At 40.1% G+C, this 14,599-nt stretch overlaps 1 protein-coding gene across 3 annotated transcripts in view; it reads right to left on the minus strand.

Annotated features, from left to right (window-relative positions):
* syde2 (synapse defective 1, Rho GTPase, homolog 2 (C. elegans)) overlaps positions 1-14,599 on the minus strand; it is a 52,229-nt gene that overhangs the window by 9,009 nt on the left and 28,621 nt on the right. For all 3 annotated transcript variants that reach the window (XM_039812248.1, XM_039812251.1, XM_039812249.1), the window contains exon 5: positions 11,179-11,305. In XM_039812248.1, the coding sequence (XP_039668182.1) occupies positions 11,179-11,305 (127 nt within the window). The remainder of the gene's footprint in view (positions 1-11,178; positions 11,306-14,599) is intronic.

A 14,599-nucleotide genomic window follows, 5' to 3' on the forward strand; every position in this document is an offset into this window, starting at 1 on the left:
GTAGAAACCCAAAATACAAGCATGAACCTGAAAATGAGCATATTATTAGACCTTTACTACCTGACAAATCACTACAAACATGCTGTATCTTTATGAAGTGTTGTCATTGAGAAATGAAAAGCTTTCATTTTTCCTCTCTTTTAAACCGCTAAACTGGGCGCAAGGTCTTGGCTGCAAATTAAGGTCCCATTGTTTCCAACGGTGACCCTGTGGCGTCCGCTGAGATACCAGATGCCTGGTGTTGGGCGTTGACTCGGCAGCCAAAAAGTGGTGGTGGTAGTGGGGGGGGGGGTGGCTGTTGTCTGTGATGGCGCATTCACACCTGTGACTTCAGCCTCCCGTAGTTCAGACAAAAGCTACGGGAAAACATGAAACCCACGCTGTCTGTCTCCACTAAGCCCCTGAAATATCGCTGGCATGTCTTTTCATCAAAGGCAAAAATGGGGGGGGGGGAGAAAAAAGTACTGGAATAAGAAAGGCGCTTGGCAATGTGACAGCTCTTTGTGTTGAGTGTCTGCTCTCTTTTCCCTCTGCATGAAGCTGGATCAGTTTTCAGAGACAGCTGGGGGCTGTGTAATCAGCAACATAGGTTATGCTCCAAAGTAATACTACACATGGATGTCTGTAAAGAGGAACACTATATAATATAATTTTAAAAGACGTACAGGTTACTGTCAGTAGAATGATAAAATCACCTGCAAATGGAGCACGCTGTTGATCAAACCATTTAGAAATGCAAAGGACCCGATAGTTGTCTGCTGTCCCAAATGCAACTTTAAAAGAGTACTTCACAGAGTCAGCGTTGTTCGTTCACAAAGAAATGTTTGACAGACTTGACGTTGGCCAATTTATGACAGGAAACTAACAACAAGCAGAGTGAGGCCTGTGAGCCAGTTCAAGCAGATAACTTGTGTTGTGCTGCTGCAAACCAAATGTGTAGGCTAATACTTTACTCAACGTCCACTAATTCACCCACACTAAATCCAAATATCCAACACACTCAATGCAATTAAGCGGTTTTGTTCTGCAATGCTGCTGCTGCAAACACTTGCTGCTGCTTCTTGAACATTTCAGAAGCAAGCTCACCTGCCACCAGTCCAATCATGTCGCTTCAAGATGGCTTTGTTGAGGTAAAGTCATACTGCTAAGGCTGCTGGTTTTCCCACAACCTAGTGTTTCTGCCACTTATCTAATCAGCTGTTAGGCTCAAACATGCATTTCAAGCCAGAATAAGAGATTTCCTGTCTTTGCTGTCCACACCTATGGACCCTGGCGACTCTTTCCAAAAGGCTTATTTTCCACTGAGATGCCAGAGATTGCTGATTTCTACACCAAGCGCTTGTGCTAACATGTTTATCATTTAATGTCTCTGTTCAGGTTTCGTGTATTTGACAGTATCAATGTGCTATAATGCTGCAGTAGAGATACATTTCACTCTAAAGCAGCATGTTTACTTTTCTTCCTATTACTCCTAAACAGCTAAGTTCATTTTTTATGGTTTACAGTTCTCCTGCACTCAGTTGAGCTCATTGCTATCTAAGCTCATACCCATGCACTGTTGATAATGATGATCGACAATTATGTATTGACTTGTTTATGAATTGTCGTTTGCTGAAATGTTTTTATTGTGGGCTCTTGGAAGATTATCCAATGAGCTAAAAGAGATCCAAATAAAAAAACAAATGTGCTGCTTATAAACATAACATAATGTTCGATAATTGTCTGCTCCAAGCCATTAATATTTGTTATTTAAACATACGTACTTTAATATGTATTTGCTGCATAGCCAACATGCCTTATCATCAATCAGTTGAATAGCTGGATATAGAGTTGCTATATAATGTTTGGTGCATAGCAAGTGTCAATAAACTGTAAGAAGATGAATAAATAGAAAATCACTTTGCACCACTATGGTGTAACAATTATTGCCATAGATTACTTCTCGAGAGCAGCACAACAATAAGTTTGAGTGTAAAAGCAGGTAAAAAGACATATGTATCTATGTCAAGGACCATCCTGTTTGTAGAAATTCCCAAAACAGTGACACAATCCCTTGAGCTTTTGTAACTGATTCTGATTAGGATGCTGTAAATAGGAGCTCCTACTTTATCACTTCTACATCACTGTTCTCCTCCTATACACCCAAGGTGTTTTGCCTCTTGCCTTCTATTTACAGCGAACTAAAGATTCACCGTAAATCTCTTTAGGCCCAGTGAGGAGAATGGAGGGCACAATTTAACATGCTCTCTTTGTAATCCCTGTAAATCCCAGCTCTGCTCTTTAAGGGAGCCTGAAGCTTAAAGCTTTGCAGTCTATTCCTAACTGCATTGTGGCTCTATCACCCAATGATCTTATGAAGTAAACAGACAAATGTTTTTAAATTAACTTTAAATTTCAGTGTTTTTAGGTGACGACAAACTTAAATTTAGTCTTCCTTTCCAACTGCTACATGAACATAAGAACACTCATTGGGAGATGATCTACTGTTACATGAACTGATCAAACACCTCATCAATCCCAACAGCTACCACAAAAAAAGTCCAACAGGTATAAATAATAGAAACTGTATGACATCTTTTTATCACTTATTCCTCACTACTTTTTTTACTTCCTTTTTATTTATGCATGTTTTCACAGAAGATTATAATTGGGATAATTTAACGTGACTTGAAACCAAGGCACTCTTATAAGGGTCTTATCAGGATTTTTAGTGCAATTTAGCTACAACTACTGGATGGATTGCCATCAAATTTGGAACACATATTCACGCTCTGTATATGATGAATCCTAATAACTTGGTGTTTCCTTGAGTATCAGAGTCATAGTTTGGTTAAAATTCATATTTGTCCAATATGCATAAACTAATGACCAAATACCTGAAAAATTAATGATATTCCTCAGCTGTCCCTTAGTGCTGATTATTAAATCTTAGCATGCTATCACGCTAAACTCAGCTAGTGATACCTGCTGCACATCAGCATGTTAGCGTTGCAATTGTAGGCATTGTAAGTGTGGGTACACGATCTGTGCTGCCTGCACGATCCGACATGCGTATGTGCAATATGTTCTCGCATGCGCAGATGATAATCCATTTACGACACTGCACGATCTGTTCCACGTTTGTGCACCTTTGCACCACAGGAATTTCATTCATTTCACATATAGCAATGAATCGCAAAGGGGAGTGTGGAGGAAACTGAAGGTTTGCAGTGACAGAAAAACTCAGACTTCATTCCACATGTAACCAAAATGCTGTATGTTCATGTAACATGTAACAACTCCTTTATTATTTTGGATTGGCAACCACGTAAACACCTCGTAATGCATAGCGTAAGCTACAGTTAAAAACATCACAACATCCTAGGGCTGAACGATTTTTGAAAATAATCTAATCGCGATTTTTTTCCCAAATATTGCGATTGTGACTTAAGATGCGATTATTTTTGCGATTATTTTCTTTGTCTTTATTGTCTGTATTATTCAACTAAGACAAACAATAAATCATTGTATAGTATGAACAACAGACGATTAGATAGATTAAACAAACTGTTCTTTCCTGGAGGCCAGGCCTGTATGTGATGATGAAATTAGGTGATGCATGAATTTATATGAATGACATCTTTTATTTAACTACTTCAGTCACAGTATTATATTGACTACTGACCAAGCTTGGTGTAAACATTCATATGAAAGTCAGAAACAAATCACACAAACTAAAGTGCAGATTACAGAAATATAAAAACAAATATGTGGCTTTACCACACTAAGTAGTATTTACATAATTTAATTATTATTTACTGTAATAAACATATGTAAACATGTGGATTGCACTTTTTATACACTGTTACTTTACTATACAGTTAAATAAGTAAAAATATATATATATACATACACATACAACGGTGTATTTTCTTTACAGCGCACAGAGAGGAGCTGCCTCCAGCCCCTCCCCCTCGTGAAGTTGCGTGCCGTGTGCATGACATCGTCAACGTTGCACTTGCTCAGACAGGTTATCGTTACGTTAGTTGCTGTGTTCTTGCCGTGGGATTAACTGTACTAATAAAACCGTTGAAACACCGCGGCCACGCTGCTGTGAAAGCTCCCTGAACGTCATTTATCAGAGTGGTTGTTACCCCTCTCAGTGGCAGCTCCTCCACTCCATATCTTTATAACGGAGCTAATGCGTTTTAACATATCGCGATATTATTGCAAATGCAATTAATCGTTCAGCCCTACAACATCCCCACACTACATGTCACAAAAATAACAATGTCGCCAAGGTGTAGTACACAGACATCGATATATGCGGTTTTGGATCAGTGACAATAAGTACTTAATTTAAATATCACCAGCCGTGAACTGCATAATGAATAACATAAAATGTAGCCCACAAAAATATGCTGTCAGTTGTGCCGCCTGGCCGTCAAGTGTTTCAACGCATGCGTGATACAAATAGCGCAGGGAAACCGTCACTCTTTCTACTACGTATTTATGCGCGTGCGCATAAAGGATCGTGCAGGCAGCACAGATCGCGTACCGACAGTAAACAAGATGACATTAGCATTTAGCTCAAAGCACCTCTGTGCTGTAGAGTCATGTTACTGCTTTTATGGTATTTTCTTTTATAATATTTATTTTTTGTTTTGCACTGTTAATGTATTTTATACAAAAACTAGTCTCACGACGAGCATTACAAATGGGCTTAGACTGTAAATGCTGTGACTGTGATGATTATTCAATGCTGTGAATCTGTCCCCACAAATATAATATATAATACAGGTAAATAATACATAGTGTGCTGTTTGTGCCAGCTACCTTCTTAACAGAAAAAAATGGCAACTTTGTTATCTTGCTTTTAAAGCCCCTTCAGTACTCGAGATTCAACACGTCCTGACACACACACACACACACCCACCCACCCACACACATATACACACACACACACACACACACACACACACACACACACACACACACACACACACACACACACACACACACACACACACACACACACACACACACACACACACACACACACAGATACAGAGAGAGATATATTGTGCATTCCTGAGGCAGGCAGTAGTGGCTCTGTCTGAAGAAAAACAACTCATACCAAAACAAGCACAGTGGTGCACTGTCAGCCCTCCCACCTCAGGTAGACCAACACAATGACAGCTATAGGGTCAGCAGGGCCAGACTTTCAGACTTTGACATGGCTTCAGGCAAACATGCACTTAAAACTTCATAAAATGTCTCTGCAATTGAACATGTCCCCTGCGCCCTCTGAGCCAGCGTAGTGGATCTGTGCCGACATGTTTTCATTTTATGTTTTCAGTTCTGATTCACTTCTGTTATCATTTATCTTCATCAGGTTTGGTATGGAATCTGGTATGAGCAGATAAGGACACATAAACACATAAACACAAGATACATTCTCTCTCCTTTATAACCCTCTAGACATGCTGATTTCTAAATCTGATTACACAGAAATGCTTTGTGAACATCCTTCGGCTTTCCGTTGCAAATCTTTAGACGTACCTGAGATAATAATAATCTGCTTGTTTCATCGCAGGAAAAACAGACCGTCTGGAAGCAAAAATTGTTTTCACCCTTATCTCTGCAAAGCGAGTGTGCAACTTAAATGCAGAGAGGTACCACTGGATTTGTCATTGTTATGCCTTAAATGGAAATTCAAGCATGGTGGAGCCTCTGACCTTGGATGTGCTGTGAGGCAGATCATCTAGACACAACAAACGCAGGAGGTTTTTACGAAAGCACTGCTTCATGAAACAAAACATCCTCTTCATACCTCGCATGCAATATATGAGGATTTTAGGCTGAGTTTAGGCTCTTTTCATTTCAATAATTAAAAAAAATACAGCAGTCAGTCAAACCTTGTGCTCATGTGCTTGTGTTTGTCTAAAGTGAGGAGAATACAGCCATTCAGGTAGATCATTAGCCTGCTATGAGTCAGTTACTAGTGTTTACTTTTGTGTCTTAGCCCCTGTTGGTGCCTGATCCACACACACACACACACACTCTCTCTCTCTCTCTCTCTCTCTCTCTCTCTCTCTCTCTCTCTCACCCACATATACACACAAGGTCATGTACTCAGGGGTGAACAGGTGTGCTTCCCCTACAGGTGCTTCACTTTCCTTTACAGCCAAGCTGACAACAGTCCCACACTGAGTGTCTTTTCTCTCACATTTAAACTGTTGGGGTTTGGCTTCATACCAGCAGGGATAAGAACAACACATACATACATCTCCACCCACACGTATGGCTGATTGAGACCGAACTGCAATCAAAAGCAGCTCAGCAATGAAGAAAAACAATCCCCTAAATCAAAGCTTCAAAGCATGCAATTAAAGCTACATACTATAGCAGCTAGAAGAATTGTGATGCAAAAGGTTTTTTTCTAATCAATTCAGATTTTTAAATGTTCCAAATGTGCCACCAAACGCTACAAGGCACACAATTCACTGGGGCACGGCTCTACCTTTGACCTCTTGTTCAAACAAAGCGGAAGGTCACTCCGCTTGTCAGTGCTGCAGTCAACGCCTCGCCTTGAGAACAAATGGGGGTTTGTTCTCCGTCCTGCCCCCTCCCTGCTGTCCTGCACGCCCCCACAGCACTAGGGGGGGCCAGAGGAGATGTGTGTGCCACTGCCTTATCCGGTGGCACGGTAAATCTTTACCCTGTAGTTTCTTGAACTTTTCCTTAGCCCCCAAAACCCTAAAATGAGTAAACCCCATTCCTAACTGTGATCATCAGAAATACGTCGTTACGATTCCTGACCTGCAGTTTAAAAAATATTCTGACACTTACACTGTCCTGCAGCTCTCTGTAAAGTGGTTGTCTGCTTCCCCGGACAGCCCAGGGTTCAGCTAATCCCCCATGCGTGAGCCAAATACCATCTGTGTTTGTTCGGCAACAAAGGGGGCACTTGTTAATGACTTTCCATGTCTTCACTGGTGTACTGCTGAGGGTGGGGGGCAAAGTAGGGAACTAGGCTATGGAAAAGACGAGTCAGGCCAGGCAAATTAGAAGACCTCAAACAAGGATCAATAACTGTGCTGAGCTGTCAACCAGCAGGGCTTGGGACACTGGTTTCATTTTCCCAGGAGAGAGGACAGATATTTGGATGGAAGTTTCTCATCATTGGATCACTTTGGAAGCTTTGTTTCCGCACAAAGGCCAAAACAGGTTGAGTTGAGGGCTTAATCATTAGTTGAGGTTGCTACCGTGTCCTCTAAAACCAAACTTTTCCCACAGTGATTCAATGTGTATTTGTTAAATCCAACCAGAGTGATCTGTAAGGTGTGAATTCCAAAATAAATCGTTTTTTATTTTGAGGTTAGAGACTGGTTTTGTTGTCACTTGGCACTGCTGATGTCATAAACTAAACTGCCAAACAGTCCTATGAGATTTTAATGGCCTTCATTACTACTCCAAACTACTGAGTGAGGCCTCTCTCTTATCGGGAAGAAAAACATCATCTGATAATTTGAGCAACTAATGTATTAAAACTATATGACAACACAAATGGCTACACAGGCTGTCTAAACTGTCTAAAAGTCCTGCTCCAATAAAACTTCTTCTTCTCCAACAGCATTAATAAGGGAAACTACTGAATGTAAATTGAAGCAGTTGAAAACAAGAAGAAGCACTTTAAATAACTATTTAATGAAATACTTTTGGGAAATACCCTAATTAGCTTTCTTGCCGAGGGTTATGGTACATGTCCATATACACATTGTTTTCACGGATGGGGGTGCCCCGCTTCCCAGCATTGCACGCTAGTGAGCTTGCCACCAGTTTCTCTTCACCGACCACTGACAAGCAAAGAAAACAGTCGAAACCCTCCTACAACCGCGACTGGATGCAGCTGATTGGACGAACGCGCCACGTGGGGCTGGCTGCTCCCGAATTTCTGCTAGAAATTCTGCTAACAATGGACACGTAATATTAGATGAGAAGATCGACACCACTCTTATGTATGTACAGTAAATATGAAGCGACCACCAACAGAGGGTTGGCTTAGCATAAAGACTGGGAACAGAGAGAAACAGCTAGCCAAGCTCTGTCAAAAGGTAACCAAATCTGCTTACCAGCATCTCTAAAGCTTACTTATAAACAAGTTATATATTTTTTGTTAAATCTGTACCAAAAACAACACGTTATGTGCTGGACTCAAAATGACAATTTGAGACTCTTATTCTAATTCCTCTACCTCTCTTATGGGATTAATAAAGGAAAGTTTTATTTGGTACATGCAGTGTAAAGTAGCTGAGAATAGGAGACAGGATATAACACTCATTTAAAACAAAATTAAATGAAAAATGAATTGACTGCTATCATCTAACGCGCTCTGCTGTGGGCATGTAGTGGCAGATGTGTCGTGTTTGTGCTCTGTGTATTTCTGACTTTATTCTTGTAATAGCCTATTATAACTTAATTTTTTTATAAAAATATCACAACTCCTCCAAATCACAGAGAACACAGATGGGATGAGTTATAGTTTAACAAAGTTGTGTGTGCACAAAGTTTGGAACATGAGCAGAAATCTTGCTCAAACACATCTGAAATATTACAGTCCAGGGGTTTATTAATGCATCAAAATGAATGAATGTATCACTGAGGTGAATAATTGTCATACGCACATTTAAGGAGGTTACTTCCCCAACAAAAGATGCAAAAGAGGAAAGAGTAAATGATGCCTAGGCTACATGTGTGCTGACTCAGATATAATTAGAAAAGTCGATCTACAGGAGAATATATAGTTGAAAGCAATACTGAATGCCTGAGAGCCTTACTGCAATATATTCAATTATGTTTTTATATTTGGATTGTAATCTGTTTCCCTTTACAAAAAGATATTTCCAGCATACATTGATTCAGAAAGAGGTAGAAATAGGGGCATACAAATTTACATAAAAATTGGGTTCCCAGGCCAGTTATGATTAGGCCAAATGTTGGTGCTATTTAACTAACATCTACAAACTGGGCAGCTAAAATAAACATGCAATGGCTATTAACAAGCTGGGCAAGCCAATCCCCGTTTTGCATTGCATTCAGTTTATTTAGCCCCAAACCTCCTCAAGTCCTAGAAACGCCCCTGGCAACACACTCTTTCTATGACCGCCCTCTAAAGTGTCACACATGAACAGATTAAATAGAGAGCAGAAAGAGTGTTTACTGAAAACAAACTGCTGAAGATAATATGGTTTGTCTTGTTTTTCCACAGCGTGTTGGTAACACCTTTCTGGTTCTTTTGAGTGAACTGTGATTTGAAACAATGGCGGGCCGCACACTGAGCATGTTTTGCAAGCTTTGGATTGAACTCTGATCTCTGGATAATCCCTTTCACTACCTCTGCTTTTAAATTAGCCGTGTGACACGCCAGCCCTCTTAGCTCATCCGATGCTGTTCGCTCATTAGCTAGTCTCGTCTGACTCCACACTGCAGACACTCCATTTGAATCAGCCTCTACATTTGAAAAAATGTAGACAATATAACACGATGGGCCATTTCACTTCAGTTATGAATTCAAATTAGAAGGCATTCCTTGAAACATTGAGATTACGTTTCAAAATACTGCCAAAAAAACTTAAATAAAGTCAATAAATGGGCATTGTTTCACCAAATGTTTCAGGAAAGTATGTTTTAAGACTAAACCCATGATAATAACGCAGATGAACATTTTTGCAGCACACACACACACCATAAAACCATCATCTGCCTCCCTTCCCCCTCTCCCTGCCCTCTTCCACTCACTCAGGTCCATCTGCAACAGCAACTCGCTTGTTGGAGCAAATTTAGGCAGCGAGCAAAAACCAACAATCCTCGCTAGTCCGGCCCTTTTTTTCTGACCCGCTCAACTGTTAACTGTGTTCTTTGCCCTGCCATGCAAATGCATGTGGATCAAAGCAGGCATGATAGGACGACGCCTATATGGGGCCTCTTCCCAAAACCAACAGCAGCTCCTACAATGCCCAGGGGTTTCCACGGTCTTCCTCTTTTTGTGGGAGAAACAAAAAATCATGACCAGGTCATTTTCTACAACTTCGCCCTCCCCCCTCATCTGTCGCACTGCTGGAGTCATTACTCAATCCAATGACACGGCTGTTTTTTGTAAGCTGAAGACTGTTTCCATTTTTTATTTCACAGCAACGAAGCGGAAATAGGCTGCAACTCACAGGAGTCTGAGTGGCATCTAAATTAATGCCTTTAAATAATACATAGAGCGACATAAAATTTCCAGCACTGCAGTGGGACAATAAAACAACTTTCACACTTATTCTGCCATCATAAGCAGAGTACTTTGTATTTACTAAAACGTGTCCTATAAGCATGTCTCAACCACAAACCTGAAAAAGAAAGAATGACCTGAATGTACAACATGGTCTGATTTTTGTGTGTGTGTGTGTGTGTGTGTGTGTGTGTGTGTGTGTGTGTGTGTGTGTCCTTCCTTCAGGCACTGGTCTACACTGTTAGCTGACTGCTGGAATGCTTTTACTACAAACAGCAAACTCACACACGCTCTTCTCTTAGACGTACACATGTGCTAACCTATCTACAGAGGACACATCAGTTCAGACACGTTTACTGGGGCAAGGACTGGATCAATACTGAATCCAGACTCCATTTGAGAGACGTTCTATTTGTTTTTGTTTTTTATTAATGTTGCTCTCTTTATTAAGTAACTCTTCTTCTCTGCAAATCCTACAGCTTACCCTGATTTTAGTTAATTCCGCTGCTCGCACACACATGGGGCGCACACTCTACAAGGTGAGCTAGAGGTTGCACTGATATCTTTTAAGCGTAAGTGATTTTTTTTCAGGCTAAAACAAGCATTTTGAAGATGTTAATTTGGGCTCTGGGAGATTGTGATGAGCAATTCACTAGTTTCTGACCATCTAGAAAATAATCGGTGGAATATCCGATAATGGAAATAGATTTGATCTCGGATCATCTGTTCCGTCGGTTTCATGGGAAACCTAATGGTATACTATTTTGTATACTCAGTGTAATATCTTAATGAAGTACGGGACAAGAGGGACACAAACACTCTTTGGAAAAACCACCTAGTTAAATAACCAATTCCTAATTTTACTGAGTGTGTGTGGTGAGGGACTCTGTACTTATGTTCTCTGTTACCAGTGATCGACTTACCTGTGATGACGTTAACGTCAGGATAGACGTTTTCAGACAGCTCCACGGCGTAGCTGTCTCTCTCAAACGCCTCACGTAGCTCCTTCTTCACGGCTGCAGAGCCACACAGACGGTAGAGACCCACCACCTGGAAACATATAACCGCACAAGTAGGTCAAGTAAACAAAACATTTGACAGAGAGGCAGACACTTTTACAACGCTATCGATCAAGACTGCACTCAAACAATGTGCTGGGCAGAAGCCAAAACTACAAAACCCACGTGTCTCAAAACTCTTATCTGTTTTATTTCTACAAAATGGCAGCTTACTTGATGAGTGACAACATATTATATATTGTATATTTAACTCTATCAGGGCCCACTTTATGATGGAACACAGGAGGCCTAGCGTGGAGCAATACAACGCCATCACCTGTATTTACTATATACTTATTTTACTTAACATACATTACATTCTACTTTTGATCTACTTAGTATAGTAATCCTATTTCTCTATATCTCAATTCTGATACCTCTGTCTACTCTGCAGATACTGCACCTTTTCAATGTATGTGCATCGTGAAAGAGGGATCCCTCTGTTGTTCTTCTTAAGGATTCTCCCTTTTTATTTTTCTGATTTAGTTTTTTGTCCAAATCGAGGGTGTAAAGACAGACAAAGTAATATGTTATACACATTTTAAAGCCCTGACACAAACTTGGGCAAGACAAATAAAACTAACTCGACTTAACTGACCACCAGTTGGGTGTTCTCAACAGAGACAGTTTTAAACATTTAAGATGAGACTACATCTTGTTCAACAAATGCAGAGTAACAGACGAGAGGAGTCAAAAGTCAGCATGATAAAGCAATATGTTGCTAACATTAGCCAAAATAAGCTAGTGGTAATACAAGACCACTTTTGGCGGCAAAAGCTCAAGTGTAGACTACTATCTAAAGCAAAAGTATATTTTATTATAATATTGTATTACTTATTCACTTATTTATACACTTTAAGGAAAGACTACCATTTGCCGAATAACAGTTAGCTACAGGATAGTGTGGTAAATTCTAAATGTCAGCAACATGACTTAGTAATGTCAGTCGCACGGCAAATTAGCTAACATTAGCCATCATAAGCTACAAGTCAAGTAAGGTTGTAGTGGTAAAATTCCTGAGTTGACTGAAATGAGCAACAGTGTGTTTTGTTGCTTATGAATTTTACTTTTCAATTGTAAAAGGGAATATTTGGTTATTACTTCTTAAAATGATATATAGTCTAACTTTAAAACACTGCTGTGAATTAATACTGTGAGCTTGAGTTTCATCACATTGCTTATTTTAAAGTGAATAAAAGAAAGAATGGTCGCCATGTTTTGACAAACAACACTCAGAGGTGTGATGAAAATGTCACATCTTTATGACTTACCGGATAAACACTGAGCTCTTCTAAAAACCAAGCTGACAGCTCAGCATTAAAAATGGAAGCACTGCGCCATGAACCATTAATGTTTCTTTAACTAAGCCTCCACGGAGTGACCTAAAGGAACTCTTAACAATTTCCTCCAGACGTTGACATTTGATAGTTGAAACTTGGCACCAGTGTTCTCCTTGTTATGTTGGGATTAGGCCTGGTTACAGACATACCATAATTTCTCCTACATGTGTCTGTCTGGTATGTGGCATAGCAGACCAACTGGTGTGGTTGCCCCGGTAACGTGTTAAGTCAGTGGGCTGTGAATGGCGGGTTGGGTCCAGTTCCACACAAACAGAAATACGCACACACATTTGTACACACATATGCACACTGCTGGCCTTTCCGGGCTCCAGCGTAGGAGCACTATGTCTCTCCACCAGACCAACTATTTGTGAGCGCTCCTCGTCGAGTGGACCAGTGTTATCTAAACCTCACACGAGAGGGAGAGAGGAGCACAGATTAGGCAGGGATTTGCCTTTGTGTGAGAGTAAACAGAAGTCACTGGGCACAATGAACAACAAGTCCATTCAGAAAAAAAAAAGAGTCTCTCTTTGGAGGAGAGCCGAGCACAGGCGTGGAACAGCTGTTAGCAAAAAGAGGGCTTGCACTTATGCACTGTGGCTGCCGGGCAACACAACAGGCAGCACCAGCCAAGACCTATATGCAGAATAAGGCAGACACAATGACCACAAAACCAAACGAGTTCCCTAGACAGGAATGTGGATTTTCAGTGACTCTAGAACCATTGATGGGATCAGTTTCTTTTTTGGTTTCAGATCAGCTTAAAGACTTTATAGAGACATCAAAGGAAAGAAAGGAAAGTGCATTTGACCGCATTAATGCTCTTGAGCGTTCCATCAAAGTCAGTTCACCAGGTTGTTGACTTCCTTTAAACATGACTCTCTTTTCTTATCAACAATAGCAGGGAAGTAATGATCTGTTCGCACCTTCATGACAAAATGACAGAACTACTCCTGGCATGATTCAAGGATTTCCCACATTTGAATGTAAACATGTCACAGGAGAGCAAATGCAAACCTTCAACGCATGACTAGGGGTGGGAAAATAATCGATTCTTAGATGCGTTGCGATTCTATCTAGAACGATTCGATGCTTGATTCTGATAAGTTAATAATAAAAAAAAAAACTGTCTCTAGATAGACAGTACAAATCAGAAAACAGAGTGACTGAAAGAGGACGGGAGAATGGACAACAACTTAGAGTTTAGGCAAGAGTGCAGAAAAAAAAAACACAAAAATGGCCAAAAGGAAAAACTAATTAAATTTTGTATATATACACATGATCTAATACGAAATACATAAAATAATTAGGCAAAACACATATCGGCTGTTCATCTTAATCACATTACATCTGACCACCTCATGTTTCATGTTAAAAAGCCAATTATCCACCTTTAAACATGACTGAGCCTCTGACATGGAAGATTACACTGAGAGAAGGTGACTTTCACAAGCATGTTTAAAATAATAAATTAAAAAAACCTCAGCAGACAAAACATTTTATTAAAACTTGTGTGTGACAAATATGTCAAAATCTAAGCTTTGTCTAGCTGCTTTGTCTAGGAAGTGCTTAGCAAACTCTGAGTAGCAAACTCAGATTTATATGTATATTTAAAAAAATCACGCATGGAAATGTACATAAAAGAATTGTTGCATCGATAATCGGTTTAGAATCAAATCGTTGGCCTCTGAGTCGGAATCGAATCGAATCGGGAGCTGCCAAGAGATTCCTACCCCTAATAACTTCAACAACACAAGAACAAAAGTAAGGCTGCATTAATGTGGCAATTTCTTTCTAGATTAAACCCAACGCTTGGCTAAATAAAATGTTGAAAAATGTTCATCACTATTCCCTAAAGCTCTAATCCTCTCATTAGGATGGATATATTTTCACAACACCTAACCCTAATTTTCGTTGATCAAGTTTAAATTGAATACTTCACATTA

This window comes from Perca fluviatilis, chromosome 9, assembly GCF_010015445.1.
Source record: "Perca fluviatilis chromosome 9, GENO_Pfluv_1.0, whole genome shotgun sequence".
Classification (NCBI taxonomy): Eukaryota; Metazoa; Chordata; class Actinopteri; order Perciformes; family Percidae; genus Perca; species Perca fluviatilis.